A 25,838-nucleotide genomic window follows, 5' to 3' on the forward strand; every position below is an offset into this window, starting at 1 on the left:
TGAGAATGCTTTAAAATTAAAATAGGTGAAACAATGGCAACAGACACATAAACTAGAAAGAAAATACACTTAAATTTTTCTTTAAAAATTTTTTAATGTTTTTTATTTATTTTTGAGAGACAGAGAGAGACAGTGTGAGCAGGGGAGGGTCAGAGAGAGAGGGAGATACAGAATCTGAAGACAGGCTCCAGGCTCTGAGCTAGCCGTCAGCACAGAGCCTGAAGCGGGGCTTGAACCCACGAATCGTGAGATCATGACCTGAGCTGAAGCCAGACACTTAACCAACTGAGCTACCCAGGCACCCCTACACTTAAAAATTTCAAACCAGTTTCCTCTTCATGGGAGAAGCTAGCATTGATGTTCTAGTTATTGAGTGAGGTAGCAAATTTCATAGGTACTTATTACTACGCTCAGTTTACATATGCATTATATACATTTCTATAAAGTATCAATTATATCTTACAAATATTTTAATTCAATAAAATTATAAACACCCATACTATGGTGAGACTCAGAAAAGAAAAGGAAGAGTCATCCTTTAAAAGCTCTTTTTAATAATTTGACTAATGAGGTTCTCTCCCTCCAAAAATAAATTAACATTATAAAGTTTTTTTAAAAAACAAAGGGGAGCCTGGGTGGCTCAGTCTGTTAAGCATCCGACTTTGGCTCTGGTCATGATCTCCCAGTTCATGGGTTCAAGCCCTGCATCAGTCTCTGTGCTGACATCTCGGAGCCTGGAGCCTGCTTCAGATTGTGTGTCTCCCTCTCTCTCTCTGCCCCTGCCCCATTCACACTCTGTCTTCTCTTTCAAAAATAAATTAACATTAAAAAATTTTTAAGTAAAAAAATAATTTGACTAATGAGGTTAACCTATTTTGATCTGTAAACTCAAAATATCCTGAAATGCTTTACAAAAGCCACTCATTCTGAAGATTAGTCACACCACAGAGAACATTTCATGTTCTTCCATATTTTGCAATGTGGGAACATCAACAATCTTGTTAAATAGCCATTTAGTTTGAATAACAAAACTACTTAGAGGAAATATTTAGATATGAAATTTTCTTACTGTATCCAAAGAAAGTAAATCATCTTTGCTCCCACCAAATACCATTATTTCATTTTCTTTCCCCAAGCAGGCTGTATGCCATAACCTATAATTGAAAATTAAAAAGAAAGTAAAATACTATGAAGAAAGAAACTTTATGTTACATATAAATCAATTTTAAATTGCACGCTTTCACATTTAATCTATTTCAAAATGGGCATGACTGAACTTGAACATTTGGCATTTCCTAAAAAAGGTTAGATTTTGAAGATTCCTCTAGAATCACTAAAAGATTAGATCCTCATTAAATCATGTCATTTAAGGAGATGATCCCCAATAATTCATTTCTATTACACCCCAACCTTTTTCTAGCCTCTTTATCTCATAGATGTTATCACTGAAATAAATTAGTTAAAAAGGAACTGATTATCCTATTGCTGAAACACTTTCCCCAATTTTCTTATGACTACCTGCCATGTTACTGTTTTCATCATTTTTTATTTTTCTTTCCTGTTCTCTGTTCCCTGTCATCTGACAAACCCAACTTGGCATTCCCTTTGCATTTAGACCGTCATCCTACTTATTACTCTGGGTATAAAATACCATAACATGTTCTTTGTTTTTCTCTCTCTGATCTCTCTCAGCTACATTTGTCTGTCAAATAACATTTTTCAAATGTTTTACCCATGGATGTGTCCTGATCAGGAAGCATCTGTGCCATTTTTCTTAGCCTAATATTCATAACAAACAACTATTCTTTCCTATGAGTTTTAATTATTGGCCCGCCCCTACCCCCTGCAGTGAAACCTCTACTTCAGCGAGGTTCATTTATTTGCATCCCCTAAGAGAAAAGTTTATCTATCTCTAGGCTTTTGCTCACCCTGTTTCTTATGCTTAGGATGATAAATCATTCTTGTAGTGCCTTAAACACAGGCTAGAAATCCCCAGGAAGTGTTAGGAATACCTAACTGGTTGTTGCCTCCTCTGGTCAGCACCTTTCAACATTTATGTACTATTTTATCATCCTCTGACTTATATTTGAAGATAAACTGCCCTATACGTGCTTTTAATTATTTGATGTGTGGGTCTTCTTAAAGGTCCACACATGAGGTCCTGAGGTCAAAACTTGCCAGTGGTGTGCTGGAAGTGGCTTAGTGGCTAGTTGAAACCAGCTGTGCCTGTCTCTCTTAAAGTCCACGTTCAGTGGCATCATGCTGGTAGCCTGAAATTGGCCATGATGGAAACCAGCAAATGCTACAAAGTAGGGCTTTTTGGTTATGTTTTTCCTGGAGAGCAGCGGCTAACCCTCTACCAGCACACCATTGGAACCTGGGTAATCTAAATTTATGCTTCTCTTTAAAAATACCTAAATTCATTGTTCTGCACGCAGAAGGTGCTCCAAAAGTCAATTAACAGGAGCAAATATAAAAAGCAGCATAATGTATTCAATTATTATAAAACAAACTATTTCATAAGAGTAGAGCATCTAATGTTCTTTTAGAAATGGTCTGATAGCTCATAGTCATCTCTAATTTCACAGCATTTACAAAGAATAATATTCTGTTTTACAAAGTTCAACATTTCTGGGAGCTCTAGCTCTTAGGAATAAAAGTACACATACATTTCTCAATTTTAGAAGATAAATCAAGAATTTTACAGAGTCATTGCTTTGATTCTTAAGAGAACTTTGATGACTTTTCTTAAAAGACCAAATTGCTGAAGCAAAAGATACCCCAAACAATTACATATTACCCCTTATTACCACAAAACTTAATTTTAGTACATTAATTCTTTTCACTTCTACAAGTGCAAACAGGAGGGTTATGCACAATTTGTTAAATCAAATACTTTCCTCAAACAGTCACTCACACATTCCATAACAGTTGCACTCGGGACCCAGGATAGAACTGAGTCATAGAGATTTTATTTAGGAAATACTCTGCCCAATTCTCCAACTTATATGTTAGAAGATAAATTGATGTAAATTTGCATCGACACCCAGATTATGTTGTGGGGTCAGGGATGGGGACTGGATAAAGGAAATGGAATACAAGGAATGCCTAATTTCCAGGAGAGAAGCCATGTGTAACCTTGGCAACAGTCATGGGACCCAACAGTAAGTACCTAAGGCTCTATAAGCCAACACTTTATTGGACTTCTTGCCCAGACACATTTAAAAGGGGTCCTTGTTGACAGCCACTCACACAGGCAATTAGATATGGCTGTGTACATGGCCTTTCACCCAAGCACAGCTCTGACCGCGGTGAGACTGGAGGAGAGGGTGCCACGCTGTGGGACAGTGGTTCTCGACCAGGAGTGGTTTTGCTCCCTCGGGACATCTGACAATATCTGAAATGTGTGTTTGACTGTCACAACTCCAGGTGTGTGTTGGGGGGTGGGGGGAGTACTACTGGCATCTGGTGGGTAAAGGCCAGAGATGCTGCTAGACATCTTAGCGGCACAGGACACTGCTAATGACAAGGAATAATTTGGTCCAAAATGTCAGTGGTGCCGAGGTTGAGAAATCCTGCTGTCGAATTACAAGAGGAGAATTGGGCCATTCACATTTCAAAGTATAACTTGGAACACTTTGCACAAAATGTACTCAGATGTTAAGTAAATTCTCACTCATAAACGTTAGTATACATCCACATAGATATGTTCTCCTTACACTAAACTGTATCCTCCTCACCTCATACCTGGAGATAGATCTGCCTCTGTCTTATCTGCCTTAGGGAAACTCTGGCCTGGACTTCATCATCGAAGAACTCTGGAAAGCCTTTCCTGCCTTGATTTTGGTGACATCTAGCTTGCAACCTGATGTTTTGTCTACAGACTGATAGTGTATGTCCTCTCACAGCTGCTCTAAACTTATCACCTAAACATTCTAACAAAGCATATTATTTACAAGACACATCAGCTGAATTCAAAGAAATGTCTTTACATAACTCAGTTCTAGCTAATATATTATTGATAATAGTTGTGTTGCTCTAATTACTTATTAAGGATTGAATTATAAAATAGGAGCAATTTAAAAATTACACATTCTTACCACCACTTTGATCTGATATTGCAATCAAACAATTGGAAGAGAACTAAGAGCTTCTCTAGTCCAACTCCCTCATTTCATGGGATGAAGAAATTAATGCTCAGTTTCTTTAAGTGACTTTCCCAAAGCCAGAAAGCTAGGTAGAAGCTGAGCAAGGACTAGAACTCTGGGCTCCCATATCTTAATATAAAAAACTCTTTATAAGAGTTTTTTTTAAGTTTTAATTTTTTTAGGTTAAAAAATACATTTCAAAAATCCAAATTGCTAAAATAATACATTACGATAAATTTCTACACATGAAAATATAAGAATCACATATATAATTATGATAAACTCTAAAGGTTTTGTGCATATTCACATAGATATATACACTGAAATATATACAAAATTTTTTCAGGCTTTCTTCTCAAGTAAGTTACTTTATTGTCACTTATTAAACTTCTGAAATGCATGCCATTAAGTTGACTTCACACTAGTATACATAATCTAGAGCAAAATAATTCAGAAATACAGGGCACGAAAAGAGTAAAATCTATTACTAAGTAAAATGATTATACATGTCTGACTCTCAATTTCCTATGAATATATCTTTATTATACTACTCACTCGAATAAAAAAAAGAATACTAATATGATTTTCTCTGTATAGTTTGCCCTTGAACAACACAGGGTTTGGGGGCATTGATGCCCCACAGAGCTGAAAATCTTCATATAGCTCTTGGATCCTCAAAATTTAACTACTAATAACCTACTGTTGACCAGAAGCCTTACTAATAACATACACAGTCAATTAATACATATGCTATATATATATATATACACACACATATATATATATATATATATATGATATACTTTTCACAATAAGTAAGCTAAAGAAAATTTTATTTAACATTTTCTGATGACTGACAGAGGAAAAGGGCAAAAAGGGCGAAGGGATGGGGCGCCTGGGTGGCTCAATCGATTAAGCTTCTGACTTGATTTTTGTTTGTAGGATCAAGCCCTGCATGAAACTCTGTGCTGACAGCATGGAGCCTGCTTAGGATTCTCGCTCTTCCTCTATCTCTGCTCCTCTCCCATTCTTTCTCTCTCAAAATAAATAAATAAACAAACACTTTTTAAAAAATGGGTGAAGGGAAGTGGGAGATACAGGATTCCGGTTACAGATGAATAACTCGTGGAAATAAAAGGCACAGCACAGGGAACAAAGTCAGTGGCACTGTAGTAGCACTGTAAGGTGACAGATGGCAGCCGAACTTGTGGTGAGCATGACATAATGTCTAGACCTGCCAAATCACTATGTTGTACACCTGGAACTAAGGTAACATCATAGTTCAGCTGTACTCAAATTTAAAAAAAGAAAATGTTATTAAGAAAATCATATGGGACCGGGCACCTGGGTGGCTCAGTCAGTTAAGCATCTGAACCTTGATTTCAGCTCAGGTCATGACCTCCCAGTTGTGAGACTGAGCCCAGTGTCACGCTCCAAGCAGAGCTCAGCAGGAAGCCTGCTTGCGAGTCTCACCTTCTCCCTCTCTCCCTCTCTGCCCTCCACTAGCACTCTCTCTCTCAGAAAAAAAAAAAAAGAGAGAGAGAAATAAAATCATATGGGGAAAAAAGAAAATCATATGGAAAATATATTTATAGTACTGTATTTATTTTAAAAATCCATATAAGTGGACCCATACAGTTCAAATTTGTGTTGTTCAAGGATCAACTGTAGTCTAATAATAATAAAATGTTTCTAAATTTTTACTCTATATCAAGTAAGTAACATGTTTCTTTTTCAAAGTATTTATATAAATGAATATATCAGTTAATAAAAATAAGTATCTGCTATTTTATCAACATGAAAGTAATTTTCTCATTAAATTGCAATAAACTTCTTCCCAAAACAAATAACTACTAAAGTCAAATATATTCTTGTTTACTTATTAAAAATATTAACATTATAGGATACTCCCAATTTCTTGGGTTTTTCATATTTATCAAGTAAGATTATACATTTACCTAAAAGAGTAACATTTTCAAATATGCAAATATGGATGAAAACAGAATAGAACATTTTTAACAATCAAATATAATTTTAAGTGATTATTAGATTATTTAGGTAACATCAAGCTTATTTGAAAGATATCTTTCCTGATGATTTACGATTTTAATGGCAAACACTACAACATCAGCACTATTACACTTTAGAAATTCTTAACTATTTCACTAATCTTTAAGTTCCATACTTACCTGGGTCTTGTTTTAGGTAAGTGTGTAAGTTGTTTCCAACAATTTGTTATGACATTATAAATCCAACCATCACCTGCAATATTATGACAGTTAAGAAATTAAGATTAGGTCTTTGGGATAAAATTTACATTTTTTCCAAAATTTATCATGCTCTATTTATGCAACTATCTTTTCTGGATATGCCTATTTTCTCACAAAAGTTTTCAGAGATATAGAGAGGTAGAGTGAACATGATAATGAACCCTCACATATCCCAGGTTCAACAACTATCAAGATTTTGCTACATGTGCTCCATTTCTCTCTTTTTTGTTACTTTGTGGCTCAGTTATTCTAAAGCAAATCCTAGAGCTCCTGTCATTTTCCCCATATATACCTCACTAAACATGGCTCTTATTTTTTTTTTTGGCTCTTATTTTTTTAATTTTTTTAAATTTATTTTTGAGAGAGAGTTCATGAGTGGGAAAGGGGCAGAGAGAGACAGACATACAGATAAAATTGGTAGGAGGCTCCAGGGCCTGATGTGGGGCTCGAACTCACGAGCTGGGAGATCATGACCTGAGCTGAAGCCCCTAAACATGGCTTTTAAAAGTAGACATATTTTTCCAGAATCAAACGGCATTATCATATCATCGCAGTGCCATTATCAGAGTCAACGAGATTAAAATAACATCTTGGTATCATGTAATACCAGCATGTTACACTAAATCTATACAGGAGGATACTGGCTGGACCAGGAGTTAGGACATGGAACTCCCCACAGGTCAATGACCAAAATCAGCAAGTAGGAATTAAAACCCGCAGAGCTCAAAAAGATGTGAAATTAAACAGTCCCTAATGAAAAAAATAGATGTTAGTTCTTTTATTAGATTCCAAATCTCTCTTAATTACAAACCTTCAGATTGGAGAAGCATAATAATCTGCAGTAACTAACATCCCCTGTGAGAACTCCTATTTCTCTAACCAGCCTCTGGGGTTTGTCTGCTGTCCAGCAGACTACCGGATGCACAGCTGATGCTTGATATGTTTTTGTCAAAAAATAAATAGTGTTTTTTCCAGACCCCACATGGAATTATATAAATGAGTTTCATGGTATACAAGGTTTCTTATGAAAACACCTCTAGCCATGAAAAACTTCTGAGTTAAGAAAACACAAAACATCAACTATGTCAAGGTAGGAAATGGATATTCTTAGTCATTGGTCTTTCCTGATGCCACAGTTTTACTGCTAGAAAAATAAAACTGCATTACAAAAGCATAGCTGTTGGGATCAGGAGTGACAGGAGTTTAAAAATTCTGGCTAAGCACTTTCTTTATAGTTCTGGAACAGAAAGAGAAGCAACTGGCCTTCCCACCTTTTATTTCCAGAGCCTTCTGGGGAAAACTGTTCCTCTAATCCTCATTCCACCCTATGCTATACTGAAATCAAAAATCAGTAAGGCACAGAATCACAGAATATTAAAGTTGAAAGGGGCTTTGATTCATCTAAATTCAGCTACCCATCCTTTTCTATATAGCGAGGAAACGGAGAACATGGAGACCCAAAGGTACTAAATCAAAAGAGTTTTCTAATTCTTAATGCAAGCATACAGTGGGGGATAAAGGTAAACCAGAAAAATCTGAAAAAGAGACACCTTAAATATCAAACACAATTAAGAAGAAGAATGAGATCATAATTATAGCCTATACTTTAGTTGACTTACTTAACGGAATATTGTCTGCACTTAATCCACCAAATAGAAAAAGTTTATCATCAGCTATTGGTGTTAAAGTATGCCATGACCGATGTTTGGGGTTTTCTCCATTAACAGGAATCCTGTAGCAAGGGGAAAAAAAACAGAAAAATCTAGGTACTGCGTTAGGCAAAATAAGAAGGTTTTTGATCAACTCAGATTAAAGGGAGAAAAAAAGTCTTCACTACTTTTTTTAAAAAGCTGATTTTATGAACTCTACCTGCATTAAGATTTTTAAAATACTCATAATTCCTTTGATGAATTTAAACAGAACACAGTCTGAAAATTAAAAAGTCAACTTCTAGTTAATTTACAATGTATACCCAACATCATTCTTGTTGCTTCATCAATATAACTTCCCCAGTTTTTCAACATAACTATTTTCATGACTATAACTTTTCAGTGTTGGCCCATGTTTAGTTTTTATATTTTCAGCCGATTTCCTCAGGGATATTATGGGGTTTTGTTTTTGTTACTTTTACTCTGGTTTGCTTGCTGTACAGTTTCCCAAAGTTTCTTTGCCTGAAATGCTAGCTATTCTAGCTTCAAATAAAAGCAGGCAAGCTGTTCCAGATCCAGGACAAACCTCTGAAGAGTTCAAAAAAATATTGTCCTACTCTTAGGAAATACAAACATAAGTACAAAATTCAATTCACGAGGTGAAAAGATACCATTCTGCAGCAATTCTGGAATGTTCCAGAATAATATGAGCCATTTGTGGAAGATCTATTTTTTCTAAAATGGAAATATTATTATTGTTTGTATTGACTATAAGAATAATTCTGGTTACAAAACATTCAACAACCACAAAAATATTTTTAAAAAAGAGTTCTCTTATAATCCTGTCCTCTAGCAATAAGAAATCATAATAATTTGGTATATATCTTTCTAGGCTTTAATGCACATATAAACATATTTATTAAAAATATATAAATGGATCATAATTCTGCAACATTTTTTCATTCAACTAATATGTTGTAGAATATTTCTATGAAGTGTAACTTTCTTCGGTAAAGGAAGCATGGTAGCCCACTGGTCAAATGTTCCATGGTTTAAATAATCCCCAGTGGGGCACCTGGGTGGCTCGGTTGGTTGAGCGTTTGACTTTGGCTCAGGTCATGATCTCGCGGTTTTTGGGTTCAAGCCCTGCATCAGGCTTTATGCTCACAGCTCAGAGCCTGGAACCTGCTTCAGATTCTGTGTCTCCCTCTCCCTCTGCCACTCCCTGGCTCGTGGTCTGTCTCTCTCTCAAAAATAAATAAACATTTAAAAAAATCCCCAAATGTGAACATGAAAGTTGATCTCCTGTTTTTGCTTTTATAATAACATTGTAACACATACACATGCACACGTGCACATGTGCACACACACACACTTACCGTCTTTGGGGGACACTCTGGATCAAAGCAGAAATTCCATTTTACATTTTAAATATATTGCCAAACTACCTTCCAGAAAGACTGTAACAATTTATGCTCCCACTAATTATGTTGTTACAACCTGAGCACACAAAGCTCAGGTTGTAATTATTTTTAATTCCATTTCTTTGTAAATATTTTTAGTTCCATTCATTTGATTGTCTTTGAAATCGGACATCTTTTTAAAATAATTTTTGCCCATTTGTATTTCTTCTATGAGTTGTTCATTTATGGTCTTTGTTCATTTTTCTGTTGGACTATTTGTCTTTTTCTTACTGATTTTCCGAGTTTTTGTGGATTAAGGCCATGTTAAAAATATTGCAATATGACTTCCAGATTGTTTTTTGTTTGTATTTTCCAATTAGCCTTTTAGCTTTGGTATAGCTTTCTATACAGAAAAATTTAATTCTTTAAAAAAATTTTTTTAACGTTTATTCATTTTTGAGAGACAGAGGGAGACAGAGGGTGAGCACGGAAGGGCCAGAGAGAGAGGGAGACACAGAATCTGAAGCAGGCTCCAGGCTGCAAGCTGTCAGCACAGAGCCTGGTGCAGGGCTCAGACTCATGAACCATAAGATCATGACTTGAGCTGAAGTCAGACGCTCAACCGACTGAGCCATCAAGGCACCTCTAATTCCCTTTTTTTAATGTTCATTTACTTATTTTGATAGAGAAAGAGAGAGAGAGAGAGAACGAGAGAGTGCAGAGGGGCAGAAAGAGGGAGAGTGAAAATCCCAAGCAGGCTCCACACTGCCAGCACAGAGCTCTATAGGGAGCTCAAACTCACAAACCTGTGAGATTATGACCTAAGCCGAAACCCAGAATCAAATCCTTAACCAACTGAGCCACCTGGGGCCCCCAGAAAAATTTAATTCTTAAGTGATCTTTTATGTCAGCCTTTTCATTTATGAATTTTGGGTTTATAACCATCTTTAGGAAAACTTTTATCATGACAAGATTTTTAAATTATTATTTTCAATTTATATCAAAACTAATTAACATAAAGTATAATAATGATTTCAAGAATAGAATTTAGTGATTCATCACTTACATATAACACCGAGTGCTCATGCCAACAAGTGCCCTGCTTAATGCCCATTGCCCATGTAGCCCATCCCCCCACCCAAAGCCCCTCTAGCAACCCTGTCTGTTGTCTGCATTTAAGAGTCTCTTATGGTTTGTCTCCCTCCCTGTTTTTATATTAGTTTTGCTTCTCTTCCTTTATGTTCATCTGTTTGGTATCTTAAACTCCATATATGAGTGAAGTCATATGATATTTGTCTTTCTCTGACTTATTTTGCTTAGCATAATACACTCTAGTTTCATCCACATTGTTGCAAATGGCAAGATTTCATTTTTTTAATCGCCAATATTCCACTGTATATATGTACCATATCTTCTTCTTTTAATTTTCTTAAACATTTATTCATTTTTGAGAGACAGAGTGTGAATGGGGGAGGAGCAGAGAGAGAGGGAGACACAGAATCTGAAGCAGGCTCCAGGCTCTGAGCTGTCAGCACAGAACTCGACATGGGGTGTGAACTCACGGACTGTGCGATCATGACTTAAGTCAGACGCTTAACCAACTGAGCTGCCCAGGTGCCCCAGTACCACATCTTCTTTATTCATTCATCTGTTGATGGACATTTGGCCTCTTTCCATACTTTGGATATTTTTGATAGTGCTGCTATAAACATTGGGACGCATATGCCTTTCTGAAACAGCACTCCTATATCCTTTGGATAAATACCCAGTAGTGCAATTGCTGGGTCATATGGTAGTTCTATTTTTAATTTTTTGGAGGAACCTCCATACTGTTTTCCAGGGTGGCTGCGCCAGTGTGCATTCCCACCAGTGGTGCAAAAGAGTTCCTCTTTCTCTGCATCTTCACCAACATCTGTTGTTGCCTGAGTTGTTAATTTTAGCCATTGTGAGAGGTATGAAGTGGTATCTTGTTGTGGTTTTGATTTGCATTTCTCTGATGATGAGTGATATTGAGCATCTTTTCATGTGTCTGTTAGCCACCTGGATGTCTTCTTTGGAAAAGTGTCTCTTCATGTCTTTTGCCCATTTCTTCACTGGATTATTTGTTTTTTGGGTGTTGAGTTTGGTAAGTTCTTTACAGATTTTGAATACTAACCCTTTATCTGATATGTCATTTGCAAATATCTTCTCCTATTCTGGCAGTTGCATTTTTGGTTTGCTGATTGTTTCCTTCTCTGTGGAGAAGCTTTTTGTCATGATGAGGTCCCAATAATTCATGTTTGCTTTTGCTTCCCTTGCCTCTGGAGACAGGTCAAGAAGTTGCTGTGGGACAAGGTCAAAGAGGTTTTCACCTGCTTTCTCCTCTAGGATTTTGATGGCTTCCTGTCTTACGTTTAGGTCTCTCATCCATTTTGAGCTTATTTTTGTGTATGGTGTAAGAAACTGGTCCAGCTTCATTCTTCTGCATGTTGCTATCCAGTTTTCACAACACTTGCTAGAGAGACTGTCTTTTATCTATTGGATATTTTTTCCTGCTTTGCTAAAGATGAGTTGGCCATATGTTTGTGGGTCCATTTCTGGGTTCTCCATTTTTCTGTTCCATTGATCTGAGTGTCTGTTCTTGTGCAAGTACCATACCGTCTTGATGATTACAGCTTTGTAATACAGCTTGAAGTCTGGAATTGTGATGCCTCCAACTGTGGTTTTCTTTTTCTTATATGTAAGTCTTTGGCTTTTTCAGGATTGTTTTGGCTGTTCGGGATCTTTTGTGCTTCCATACAAAATTTAGGATTGTTTGTCCTAGCTCTGAAGAATGCTGGTGTTATTTTGATAGCAATTGTTCCATGCCAAGATTTTAAAGACAATCTGCTATATTTTTTCCTGGCACCTTTGCAGTTTCATTTTTAATGGTATTTCTATTTTGGAATAATATATAGCTCTGATTCCACCTCATTACATGAACAGCTGAAGTGACAGGTAAATATATTTATTCTATTGTTAAATACATATCTATATAACCACAAAAAAATCTTTTATATACTTCATTATCTGTTTACTTGTAATGACAGCAACAAACTATTCCTTCAGTTCTTCTACTGGCCAGTTCTCAAGAATACTTTGAATAAAACCAGTACTTCTACACAATTAATTTTCAACTGATGGTATTCTCATGTTTTATATAATTTGGTTAAAGAACAAACTCTGAATTTAAATCTATATATTCCTTGCTTAGACTAATCTGAAGGAAAAAGATACTAATTCCATTTTAAAGGCTCAAATTTGGATTATGGTCCCAAACACAGATGAACGGGGACACACACACACACACACACACACACACACACAATGCCTTTCAATTAAAACATACTTAAATTTCAAACTTACCTTCCAGACCAAGTCCAAGTATCTAAGTTCAGACAGTGCAAATCATTCATCCTAGTTTGCTAAAATAAAAGTATGTTAAATTAGTCTCTCATGGCCTAAAATTTTGGTTTTAAAATTAGTGAAGGTTAAAGATAGACTATTTTCATTTTACTCATTTTTACTTATTAGCATCAGAAGTTTACATATTGGGAAACAATGCTAAGCATTAATAAAATTAATATAGAGCTACCCAACTAATGTGTCAAGGGAGAAAGGAAGAAAAGGGTTTAAACTAATAGGATTTAAATGTTAAGAAATTAAACATTTCTGCTTATGCAGAGAAGTGAAGGATTCTCCTCATTAAAATATGATTTATTATCATCTGTGATTACTCATGTATAGTCTGTTTCGGGGATGGAAGACAAATAAAATGTATTATTGAATGGAATTTTATTTATCTAGATAATTTGAACATTCAATTGTTCCCCCAAATCAGAAAATAACTTTTGTGAGAAGAATCACACATAAAAATATCATTTTCATGAAAAACACTAACCAAAACACGTCCGCCAAAGATATAGCCCTTATTTCCAAGAACTGCACATGAGTGCGCGGCTCGCGGCTGTGGTGGAACTCCGTCCTGCAGGCAGAGAGGAGAAAACAGAAGGCAAAACGTGAAACATCTGTAAGGAAGTCATACTCTTACACTCAACATGAGAAATACCTGACCACCAAGTCACCATTACCCCTATATTTCAATATAAACCATGAGGTAAAAGTTCACTGTAGGGATGCCTGGGTGGCTCAGTTGGTTAAGCTCCGACTCTCAATTCAGCTCGGGTCATGATCTCATGGTTCATGATAACAAGCCCCTCATAGGGCTCTGTGCTGACAGCATGGAGCCTGCTTGGGATTCTCTCTCTCTCTCTCTTTCCCTCTCCCTCTCCCTCTCTCTCTGGCCCTTCCCTACTCCTTGCTCTCTGTCTCTCTCTCTCAAAATAAATAAACATTTTTAAAAAGTTCATTGTAAATAGTAATGAATACAAATACTGGTCCTTAAGAATGAAATTTACTCACCCTGATCTTTACTTTTTAAAGTGTTTTTCTTAAATGCCTGACACTACTTAGCAAAATAAAATTTCATATAAATGTCAGCTTGAAATGTAAGTATTTAAAAATCAAATTAAAAATATTCTCTCCTCATTTCCCTTTCTTCCCCCTGCCACCAAATTAATATTTTGAGTGAGCAGTGCACAGTGTGATAATCTCAGAGACAGTAAAAAATTAAATCTGCCCCCCTAAAACTCTTGGTATCTCAAATTCCACAATAAAAATTTCACTCTTGCCTTAAGCAAAACAGTGCTTTATTGCTTGCTAAAACTCTTCCCGTTAACTAATAACATTTTTCTATACTTTACTTTGAACAAATATAGCAGATCTTTCTTTTCTCTGGAGAAGTTTTGCATTGGTGGGTAAAGACAGGGTATAATGGGTAGATGAATTAATGAGATCCTAAGGGAAAATTTTCTGCATAATTTCCATGTGTTCATGGTTGGAGCCTTTGTGTATGCATTTCATTCCAGGTTTTGAAAGAGTATTTTCAACATTTTCAGTGCATTGGCTACTGAATGTGGGCATAGGATGTTGAAGCTCAATATTCAATATCGAGACTTCCTAGACTTGAAGTTTCAGGCTTACTTGAATCACTGTCCTGAAGTCAATACAGTAAGAAATAATTCAGATACTACCAACTTCACATTTAAACCTTCTGAACCTTCTGAAATGTGATCCCCAGTCATTCCAGCAAAACACATTTTTTATTATTACCCCACCTATGATCTAAAATTTTGGACAAATTATTCTACTATAGACACATCTATTATGAAATAAATATTGAACTTTTATCAAATACATTTTATAACCACCTAAAGCTTCTGAATAAAATGAGTTCATATAATTCCAAACAAAAACAACAAAATGCCATTTGCATTAATTTGTGTGCCTAATTGCATAAATAATGCACAATGCTTATTAAGTTGTTTGAAATATTGAAAATAACTCAAATATCCCAATTACTAATATATTTTTCTTAAGGGGCAAAAATCCCATGTAGGAAAAACACTTTCAACCTTCTATTTTACAGATGACACACTACACAGCTTATCTGAGGATAAGGACACAGCTTTTTTATGACAGAATTAGAATGCAAATCCAATTTTTTTCAACTTTTATACCAATAATTGGTACATTCTACCATGCCTTGTCTTTTGATGCTGATATTTGGGAATAATAAAGTGATTCAAGAGTGTCCCTAAAAATGAAGAGCGCAGATTCCAGCTACAACCATGTCAGAAAAACTTTGAGATAAAATATAAATAATTTAAGAACTTATTTGAAGAAATTATCAGAGAAATTACAGCAAAAATATTGGCAAATTTGAACTAAAATAGGGACATGTGTGTGTAAGACTGTTGGAGCAGGTGAGGAGGGCTATGACTGAGGTAATAAGGGAAGGAAGGAGCCAGAGAAAGACTCGAAGTCCAAGTATAAGTACCTCAGCTCCCTCATCCCCAGGAGCAGTCTTTTTTTTTTTTTTTTTTCTTAACGTAGGCTCCAGCCCAACATGGGGCTTGATCTCATGACCCTGAGACCAAGAGTTGCATGCTCTATCAGCTGGACCATCAAGGTGCCCCTATAGGAGCATGTTTAAGAAATATGCCTTCAATAACTGCAGATCCCTGAGTTTTCTCTGAGAAAGTAGATGGTACAGATGCCTGAAAAGGATGTAGGATGAGTTTCAGTAGATCCAGTCTCAACAATGTTCTCTGCAATTTTCTCTGTTTGTTCCCATATAATTATGTGAATAGATATAAACTGCTTTAATTTCATTAACAAAAGACATAAATCTTAAAATTCAAATGTATGTATGTCATTTATGCATATTAGTGGTCAATTTTGGTTTTGCCTGTTCAGCATTCCATTCTGCACAGTTCCGGTGAGTTCATCAGCCACAAAACCCTGCTCCCTTAGAGTGGGCCTGAGACTCAGGCCTAAACCAATTACCCCCTTGGCAACAGGGACCAACGTAAAGAGTGGGAATATGCCCAAATACAACCAGAGTCCTTTTCTAAGACTAATGTGTAGACACTGAAAGAATACAGCACCAATGGAAAAGACTGCTTGGATAGCCAGGACCACATTCCCTCCTACATGAGCCGGCTGGTCTGCAGTAAACAGAATGGACCAGCATATACACAGAGAAGCAGGGAGAAGCTAACAGAGATGGAAAACATCGTTGGTGTTGAGTGACTTGCTCCAGACCCACAGGCTCACGCCCTCGCAGCTCCCTCACTGTGGGAGCCACTCCGAAACAGACGTTGCCCCATGTGAAAGTTTGTTATGGCTTAACCTCACCTGAGTTGTGTTTGCTCACCAGCACATGAAGGAGTACTAATAATGTATTTTTTGTCACACTATAACTGCATGTGGATCTTCAGAGTTGATGAAATATGGGCCGTTTAAAATTGTGGACTTCATTATAAAAGAACATTTAAAAAGTGCCATTATTAAATAAGGACATCACACTTGCGGGTAAAGAATGATGACGGTACCCTCTTTAGAAGAGTTTTCTAGAAAACCTTAGCTAACCTGGAGCAAAACAAGTGATTAAAAAAAAGACTATTAGTGACAGTACTCAGGTGGACCCCTTTGTATATGAATTTAAACTCAACTGCTAAAATCCAAATAACTTAGCAAAAATGTATCCTTCACAGCATCAGTGGACATACCAATATAAAGGTAACTTTTTACAATACTTACCTTAATTTCTGGTTGAAACCAACTCCGTGCCTTCGTATCAAATATATGAACATCATTGTGCCACCCCCAGAATATCTGTTCTTCCTACAACAGAAATTTTTCAAATATTTAAAAGCTTTTATAATTTTTAGATTATTGTTATAAATTTCATGGCATATTTACTGGTGAAATAATAGGCACCATTACAAAAATAGAGTTAAGTGTTAGCACAGTCACAGAGCTAACACGCACAGCAGTGGCTCCGAAAGTGTGGCCTCCAGACCAGTAACAGCCACCGCCTGGCAGCTTGTCCTCGCACAGCACTGCTTCCAGTGAATCATCTTTACTTGGTGATAATTTTCCAACTCTCTCAAAGGACCGTCTCTTTTAAAATTGCAGAGGACAGAATTACATTTCTATTTTGCAGTCAGTTTTCCTAGAGTACATGCTTGGAATTTGTAATCTTTACAATTAGGAACTTTAGGGGACCATGGTTCTTTTTTCCAAAAAGTTCCAATCACTTCTACTTAACCAAGCAATTTGTCCATAAAGGTCAAACTCGTGCTCCCTCTCGTTTGTCTTCTAAGAGACAAAACGGTCAGCAAGGCACCCATTTAGCAGGTGTACTATATTTAACACTTCTGGATTGCTGAAATCCTCTGTTACTAATCTAGCTTACCTCTGTGTCAGTTTTATGTTCTATGCCAGAAACACATCATTCATTTTTAGCAGGATTTGCCAAACAAATTAAACAAACTAAACAATTCACTTAATTTAAAATCTAAGAGAGAAAAAATCTACTGGCACACCAGAAACTTCAGGACGTGATCCTTAGCCTAACCTGTACTAGGAGAGAAAAAAAAAATGAGTAAAAAATTAGATAGAAGTAATGGGGATATATAGTTCTGAAAATTATCAGTAATATTATAAGTAGCACAGCTTTATAGATGTTTTATTTTAAATTTCAAAAACCATGGAAATATATGGATAACTTTTAAAATACCCACATACAAAAATATATACATGAAATGTACATATATATTTACATTGTAATGTACAAAAACAATATATGCTAGTAGAAGGTAAAACCAAAGAGTTACTATGTATCCCGATGCTGGGATCAATGTTTTGCTTGTTTGGTTTGGTTTAAGATTTTATTTGTGAGTAATCTCTGCACCCAACCTAACGCTCAAACTTTCAACCCCAAGATCAAGAGTCACATGCTCCACTGATTGAGTCAACCAGGAGCTCCTGGGATTAATGGTTTTTAAAGTTATCTTTTAAAAGGTTTCATTTTTATGTCATGTCTTATTTCATTAGTAATAGTTTATTCTCTAACCAGTAAGAGGCAGGAAATGCATGTCACTATCAGCTTACTGCATTACAGAGGCTAGTCTGAGCTATGAATCGTTCTGGTGGACATACCTAAAAGGAGGTGTATCTCAGCAACAGCCATTCTGGTTATCTATGAACAAAGAGTTTCCAAGTTGTGCTAAAGCCACCACTTGTCTAACAGAAGCAGGTATGAGTGATGAATAAAGTGAGAAATTACTCTGCCAGTAGCCATGAAGGCTAACACCACTAGGTGAGAGAACTTCCTCCAACTGAATCTAAATCCAAAAGAAAGAAAACATTTTTTTCCATAGTGTCAATTATGGCAATTTAAACTGAGAATGATTGGGCTCATTGTTTCTAAAGACTTTAAGGGGATAGGGGCGCCTGGGTGGCTCAGCCGGTTAAGCGTCCGGCTTCAGCTCAGGTCATGATCTCACAGTTTGTGGGTTCAAGCCCCGCGTTGGGCTCTGTGCTGACAGCTGGCTCAGAGCCTGGAGCCTGCTTCAGATTCTGCATCTCCCTCTCTCTCTGGCCCTCCCCTGCTCACACTGCCTCTCTCTCTCTCTCAAAAATAAATAAAACATTAACAAAAATTAAAAAAAAAGACTTTAAGGGGATACTAAACTCAAGGAGAATGTAAACAGTGGTTACTGTCTTACCCAAGATGCATCATGAACATCAAAACAGTCCTGGAGTTCACTGTGTCTCCTACACCCATAGCCACCAAAATATATTAATCTGAAAAACAAATACAAGAGAACACATTTCAGAAGTTCTATTTCCAGTCTGTTTGCTGAGCTCATCTCTCTCCCCCTAATAATCTAAACAAGCCAAATAAACTACAAAACTGCAGTTTTTAAAAAAAAATCAAAGAGAGAAGGGAAGAAGGGAAGAATCCTAAATGAACTAATTCCAGAAAGTGATGAACTTTCAGTAAGACTGAAGAGACACATGCACAGATGCTTTTGTTCCTGGTGCAAGAGCAAGAGGAGGAAGAATCTAGGACAGATAGAGTTTGTAAAAGACACCACCCAAAATTTTAACAGCTACATGTATGCTGGCATGGCAAATTAGAATCTTAAGAAAATCAACCACAGTGGGAGTTTGAATCCACTTGACAAGTCTTTCACATAGTCTTCAGAGAGCTCACGGTTGGTCACCAACACCAAACTACTAACATTTGAGATCAGGACAGAAGATCTGACAGAAATGCCTCAGAAGCATACCAAGCCATAACCACACACAGGATGCCTGCTCTCAAAAGCCCAAAGGAGGAGGTACAAGGCTGAAAATGATCTCCCAAGGTATGGAAAGCAAAAGGTGGGACTGGAGAGCAAAGAGAATTCCCTAGGGATCCAAAGACCTACCAATGAAGCCATAAAACAGGGAGAGATCTTCCATCATTTTGAGGCTTGGAACTCTGTGACGCATAGCTGAACATCTTTAGAAAATCTGCAATGCTCAAACAAGGGGTCCTAGCAAAGGAAAGTCTTGATCTTGCCTCAAAACACTTAAAGCCAGTTGTACAATGGAATCAACACAACGTCAAACACAAATCATCTATAAATGAGACTGACTGAACTCCCATTCTAACAGCCTGAGAAAAATAGAAAGGACATGTCATTTTCTGATGATAAATATCATTTTTTCCAATCTCTACCATTCTTTCATACAGAATATCCGGCATGTGGTTAAAAAAAAAGATACATGAAAAGGCAAAAAAAAAGAAGGTCACCTATGATCAAGTGAGGGAAGAGTCAATATAGGCTGACCACAAGGTGGTCAGACAGGGCATCTACAATAACTATGATAAACTATGATAAAGACGATAAAAGACCTAATTTGTAATAGGCAATATGGGCAATATGAAGGAAGAACAGAACAATTTCAGCAGAGACACGGAATGACGAAAAATAACTGCTAAGTGGAAATGGTAAAAATGGGGGGGGGATGTAAGAAATAAAGCCTTGATTAAATAGGCTTCACAGGAGACTGAACACAGCAACTGAAAAGACCAGTGAAGATAAGCCAAGAGGTTAATAAAAAATATCCAAATTAAAACAAAGAGAAGAAAGAGGGGAGGAACCCATGGAGCCCAAGCTCTGTGGAAATATCAAATGGTTTAATGTGCATATAATAGGAGCCCTTAAAGATGAAGAGGCAAATAAATGTGTAGACAAAATATTTGACAATTACTGAGAGCTTCCTAAAACTGATGAAAGATGTAAACCCACCAACCTAAGAAGCTCAGCACACTCCAGGCTGGATAAATACAAAAAAAAAAAAAACAAAAAAAAAACAAAAACCCCCCCCCAACAACTACAAGTAGAAACATTTGTTTAAAAAATGTTTATTTTTTATTTAGGGAGAGAGCGCACATGTGTGAGTGGGGGAGGGGCAGAGAGAGGTAGGGAGAGAGAATTCCAAGCAGGCTCCACGCTCAGTGCCTTCCCCAACATAGGACTCGGAACTTAAAACTATAAGATCATGACTTGAGCTGAAATCAAGAGTGGAAGCTCAACCAGCTGAGCTACCCATGCTCCCCCAGGTAGGAACATTTTAATCAAATCAATGAAGAGCAAAAATGAACAAATAAAGAAAAGCCAGAGTAAAAAGACATATACAGGGGACAAAAACACAGATGAGAGTGAATTTCTCACTAGAAAAATGGAGGCCAAAAGCAATGTAATAAAATCTTTATAGTGCTGAAAGAAAAAAAAAAAAACTATCAACCTAATTGGTAGAGAAAAAAAATCACAAAGGGATGGCGCCTGGGTGGCCTAATTGGTTAAGCCTCTGACTTCCAACTTCCGCTTAGGTCATGATCCAACTTCCGCTTAGGTCATGATCCCAGGGCTCATAAGTTCCAGCCCTGCGTCAGGCTGTGTGCTTATAGCTCAGAGCCTAGAGCCTGTTTCGGATTCTCTGTCTCCCTCTCTCTGGCCCTACCCCAATCATGTTCTGTCTTTCCTTCAAAAAGAAATAAACAGTTAAAAAAAAAAACAAAGGACATTAAAAATTACCTTGAAATGAATGAAAATGAAAATACAATAGAACAAATAAAAAAGAAGATACAATAAAACAAAACTTACAGTGTACAGTGATGATGGTGCTGAGGGAGTTTTATAGCCATAAATGCCCCCATTTTTTAAAAAAAAGATCTCAAATTAATAACAGAATTGTACACATTAAGGAACAAAAAAGAGAAGAGCAAACTAAACCCAAAGATAATAGAAAGAGGGAAATAATGAAAAATAAAGGGCAAATAAGCAAAATAGTGAATAAAAAAATAGAAACAAGCACTAAACTAAAAGTTGGTTCTTTGAAAAGATCCACAAAATTGACAAATCTTTAGCTAGGCTGATAAAGAAAAAAAGAGAAGACTCAAAGCACTAAAACTGGAAATGATGGAACATTATTATCAACATTACAGAAAATAAAAGGATTTTAAGAGAATACTATAAAAAACTATGCCAACAGACTAGAAAGATAATTTAGATGAAACAAAATTTTCTGTAAAGACACTATCAAAAATGGCTTATAAGAAATAGAAAAATTGAATAACCCTTCAATAAGGAGACTGAGTCAGTAATCAAAAAACCTGCCAACAAAGAAAAGGCCAGGATCATATGGCTTCAGTGGTGAATGATTACAAACATTTATAGAATAGTTAATACCAACCTTCTCAAAGTCTTTAAAAACAAATGAAGAGGAAAGAACATTTCCTAACACATTATATGAGACCAGCCAGCCAAAAACATCACAACAAAAGAAAACTACATATATCTGATAAGAGATTAATATCCAGAATAACTAATGAACTCCTATAACTCAACAACAAAAAGACAACCCAATTTTTTTTAAATGGGCAGAGGACTTGAATAGACACTTCTCCAAAGAAGATATACAAATGGCCAATAAGCATATGAAAATTGGTCAACATCATTAGTCCCTGGGGAAATACAAATCAAAACCACAATGAACACTACTTCATACCCACAATGATGACTATAATTTTAAAAAATTTTTAATGTTTATTTTATATTTTGAGAAAGAGAGAATACAAGTGGGGAAGGGACAGAGAGAGAGGGAAACACAGAATCTGAAGTAGGCTCCAGGCTCTGAGCTGTCAGCACAGAGCCTGATGCAGGTGGGACTCGAACCCATGAACCACGAGACCATGACCTAAACCAAAGTCAGATGCTTAACCAACTGAGCCACCAAAGCACTCATGCCTATTATTTTTTAAAAAGAAGAAGAAAAAGAATAAAGAAATAAAGGAAGAAACAGCAAGTATTGGCAAGGATATGGAGAAGTTAGAACCCATGTACATTGCCAGTGGGAATATAAAGTGGCAGAGTCACTGTAAAAAACAGTTTGGTGCTTCCTCAAAAAATTAAACATAGAACTACCATACGACGTGGAAATTCTACTCTTATATAGATAGCTAAAAGAACTGAAAACAGGCACTCAAACAATACTTGTAAGCCAGTGTTCACAGCAGCATTATTCACAATAGCCAAAAGGTGAAAACAAAACAAGTGTTCAATAGATGAACAAATAAACAAATGTGTAACAGTAGATACAATGGAATGTTATTCAGTCTTAAAAAGGAAGAAGGCCCTATACATACAACATAGTGAACTCTGAAATTATTTTAAGTGAAATAAACCAGACACTAAAGAACAAATATGACTGATTCTACTTCTATGAAATGTCTATTATAGGCAAATTCATGATATAGAAAGAGGAGACCACAGGTAAGGGAGAAGAGGGAATGGTGAAGTATTGCTTAATAACTATGGAGTCTCTGTTTGGAGTGATGATAAATTTTGGAACTAAATATAATAAAACCTTGGTTTGAGAGTATAATGTGTTCCAGAAACATGCTTGCAATCCAAAGCACTTGTATATCAACGCAAATTTCAAGAACCATTGGCTCAGTTGTGATCATGTGACATTCGGCATCACATACTACATGTATTGCAAGACACTGCTTGTTTATCAAGGTAAAATTTATTACAGGGGCAGCTGGGTAGCTCAGTCACTCAAGTGTCTGACTTCGGCTCAGGTCATGATTTCACGGTCTGTGAGTTCCTACCCTGCATCGGGCTCTGTGCTGACAGCTCAGAGCCTGGAGACTGCTTCAGATTCTGTGTCTCCCTCTCCCTCTGTGCCCCTCCACCCCTCTCAAAAATCAATACACATTTTAAAAAATGTATTAGAAATGTTTTCTTGTCTTGCAGCGCATTTGCAGAACAAGTTAATCACAATCCAAGGTTTTACTGTAAGGGTGATGACTGCACGATCCTGTGAGTGTAATTATTGCCACTGCACTGGATAATTAAATATGGTTAAAATGGCAAATTTTATGTTATATGTATTTTATCATGACTTTTAAAAAAGGTGTAGTAGGGGCGCCTGGGTGGCTCAGTCGGTTGAGCGTCTGGCTTCGGCTTAAGTCCTGATCTCACAATTGTGGATTTGAGCCCCATGTCAGGCTCTGTGCTGACAGCTAGCTCAGAGCCTAGAGCCTGATTCGGATTCTATGTCTCCCTCTCTCTCTGACCCTCCCCTGCTTGCGCTCTCTCTCTCTGTCTCTCAAAAATAAATTAAAAAAACATTTAAAAAATAAAATAAAAATGTGTAGTAAAAAAAGTCTGTCTCCTACTCTTAATCACTCAACTTCCCTGCCTAGGGCAACCATTGTTACCAGTTTCTTGTATATGTGAACAAGAAAAACTTCAAAGGACCAAAAACACTTTGTAGGGTTAGGATCAATTAACTCAAGGACAGGAAAGCACTAACTATAAGGAAAAGAATTGGTAAATGAGACTATATTGAAATCAGATTAAAGAGAATAAAGAGATACATGCCCAACAGAAAGGTTTACCCTTATGTACCAAAATACATAGAAGAATGCTCATAGCTATATTATTCCAAAGAGTCAAAAGGGGGAGGTGACCCAAATGTCTATCAACAGTAGAAAGAATAAATACATTGTAGTATTTCATTTAATAGAATATCGATAGGAAAGGAAACAAACCATAGGTACATACAACATCATGAATGAATCTCAAAAATAAAATTTCAGTTAAAGTAGAAATTCTATAAGATGCCAAATATAAAAAAGCTACATAAAAATATAAAAAACCATAACTAATTTAGGCTACTAGAAGTCAGGATAATAGTTTCCTTTAGGAAGGGGGCTGAGCATACTGATTAGGAATGGACATAATGAGGGATTCTACAGCATTGATGATGTTCTTTCTTTACTTGGGTGGTGGTTACATACATGTGTTCATTTTGTGATAACTATTTAAGGTATACACTTATGATTTATAATATGTGTATAATATGATTTATTTATTTATTTATTTACATAAGTCCTATAAGAATGTTCTGTGGAGCTTCAGTATATAAACTAGTGAAGTATTTGTACATTACCAGATCAATGGAATAGAAAACTCAGATCCAAATACCAGTGAAAATTAGGTAAATATATGATAAAGGTAGCATCTGAAATAACTGAGTTATTCAGAAAAAGATAACCCTGGATCCATATCTCATACCATTTGCAGAATAAGTCCCCAATGAACCAACAATTTAAATGTAAAAAATTACAAAAGTACTAGAGAAAAATACATTGGTGAATTAATGTATAATTTTGCAATCAAGATTCAAGATCAAGAGGCCATAAAAGACATTATTGGTAAAAAAGAAAACTATTGATAAGTTTATCTAAATAAGTTTAAAAAATCTGTTTTATGCATTTAGAACACATATTAATAACCAAACTCAAAAGACAAAATGACAAACTGGAAAGAATATTTTCATATATCATGGTCAAACACTGATTTCCTTAATATATAAATAACTCCTAGAAACTGAGTTTATAAAGCAAAACTCAAATAGAAAATAATTAGCAAAGGACACAAATAGTTCAGAGAAAAAGAAATAAAAATTGCCCTTAGGCATATGAAAAGACATTCAAACTCACAAAAATTTTTCAGTGAAAATGAAAATAAGACTGAGGCATTTCTCATCTATCAGTATGGCAAACAAACAAGCAATATGAGTTTGCCAGCAAACTCTTGGCAAGGCTAATGGAGAAATAAGCATTCCGTTGTTGAGAATATAAAATGGCCCCACGTCTATGGAGGAAAAATTGGCAAATCTATTGCTATGGGTTTCATTGTGTTCCCCCAAAATTGTTGAAGTCCTAACCTCACTATATCTCAGAATGTGACCTTATTTGGAGATAGGTTCTTTACAGTGGCAACCAAGTTAAAATGAGGTCATTAGGGGAGGTCCTAACCCAGTATGACTGGTGTCTTTATAATAAGGGAAAATCTGGAGACAGACAAGCATGTACAGAGAGAATCCTATGTGAACGCGAAAACAGAGATCAGAGTGATATCTTCTCTGCATACCCAAGAACATCAAAGATTGCCAGCCAAAATGGGGCACTTGGGTGGCTCAGGTGGGTAAGCCTCTGACTTCAGCTCAGGTCATAACCTTGTAGTTTACAGTTTCCCAGGCTTGTGTCCAGCTCTGTGCTGACAGCTCAGAGCCTGGAGCCTGCTTCCGATTTTGTGTGTCCCTCTCTCCCTGCCCCTCCCCCACTCGCACTCTGTCTCTCAAAATTAAATAAAACATTAAAAATAATTTAAGTTTTCTAGCAAATCACTATAAGTTAGGGGGGAGGCATGGAATAGATCCTTTCTCAAAACCTAGAGAAGGAACCAACCATGCTGACCCTTTGATCTCAGACTTCCAGTTTCTAGAAACATGAGAAAGCACATTTCTGTTGTTTAAGCCCCTTGGTTTATGGTACTTTGTTACAACAGCCTTGGCCAACTAGCATTTGTC

General features: G+C 36.4%; 1 protein-coding gene across 2 annotated transcripts in view; it reads right to left on the bottom strand.

Annotated features, from left to right (window-relative positions):
• KLHDC1 (kelch domain containing 1) overlaps positions 1 to 25,838 on the bottom strand; it is a 105,229-nt gene that overhangs the window by 8,302 nt on the left and 71,089 nt on the right. For both annotated transcript variants that reach the window (XM_029951835.1, XM_029951836.1), the window contains 7 exons: positions 18,626 to 18,704; positions 16,653 to 16,736; positions 13,390 to 13,473; positions 12,855 to 12,913; positions 8,038 to 8,150; positions 6,338 to 6,410; positions 1,070 to 1,154 (listed from right to left, as the gene is read on the bottom strand). In XM_029951835.1, coding sequence (XP_029807695.1) covers positions 1,070 to 1,154; positions 6,338 to 6,410; positions 8,038 to 8,150; positions 12,855 to 12,913; positions 13,390 to 13,473; positions 16,653 to 16,736; positions 18,626 to 18,704 — 577 coding nt within the window. The remainder of the gene's footprint in view (positions 1 to 1,069; positions 1,155 to 6,337; positions 6,411 to 8,037; positions 8,151 to 12,854; positions 12,914 to 13,389; positions 13,474 to 16,652; positions 16,737 to 18,625; positions 18,705 to 25,838) is intronic.

This window comes from Suricata suricatta, chromosome 9 (assembly GCF_006229205.1).
Source record: "Suricata suricatta isolate VVHF042 chromosome 9, meerkat_22Aug2017_6uvM2_HiC, whole genome shotgun sequence".
Taxonomy (NCBI): domain Eukaryota; kingdom Metazoa; phylum Chordata; class Mammalia; order Carnivora; family Herpestidae; genus Suricata; species Suricata suricatta.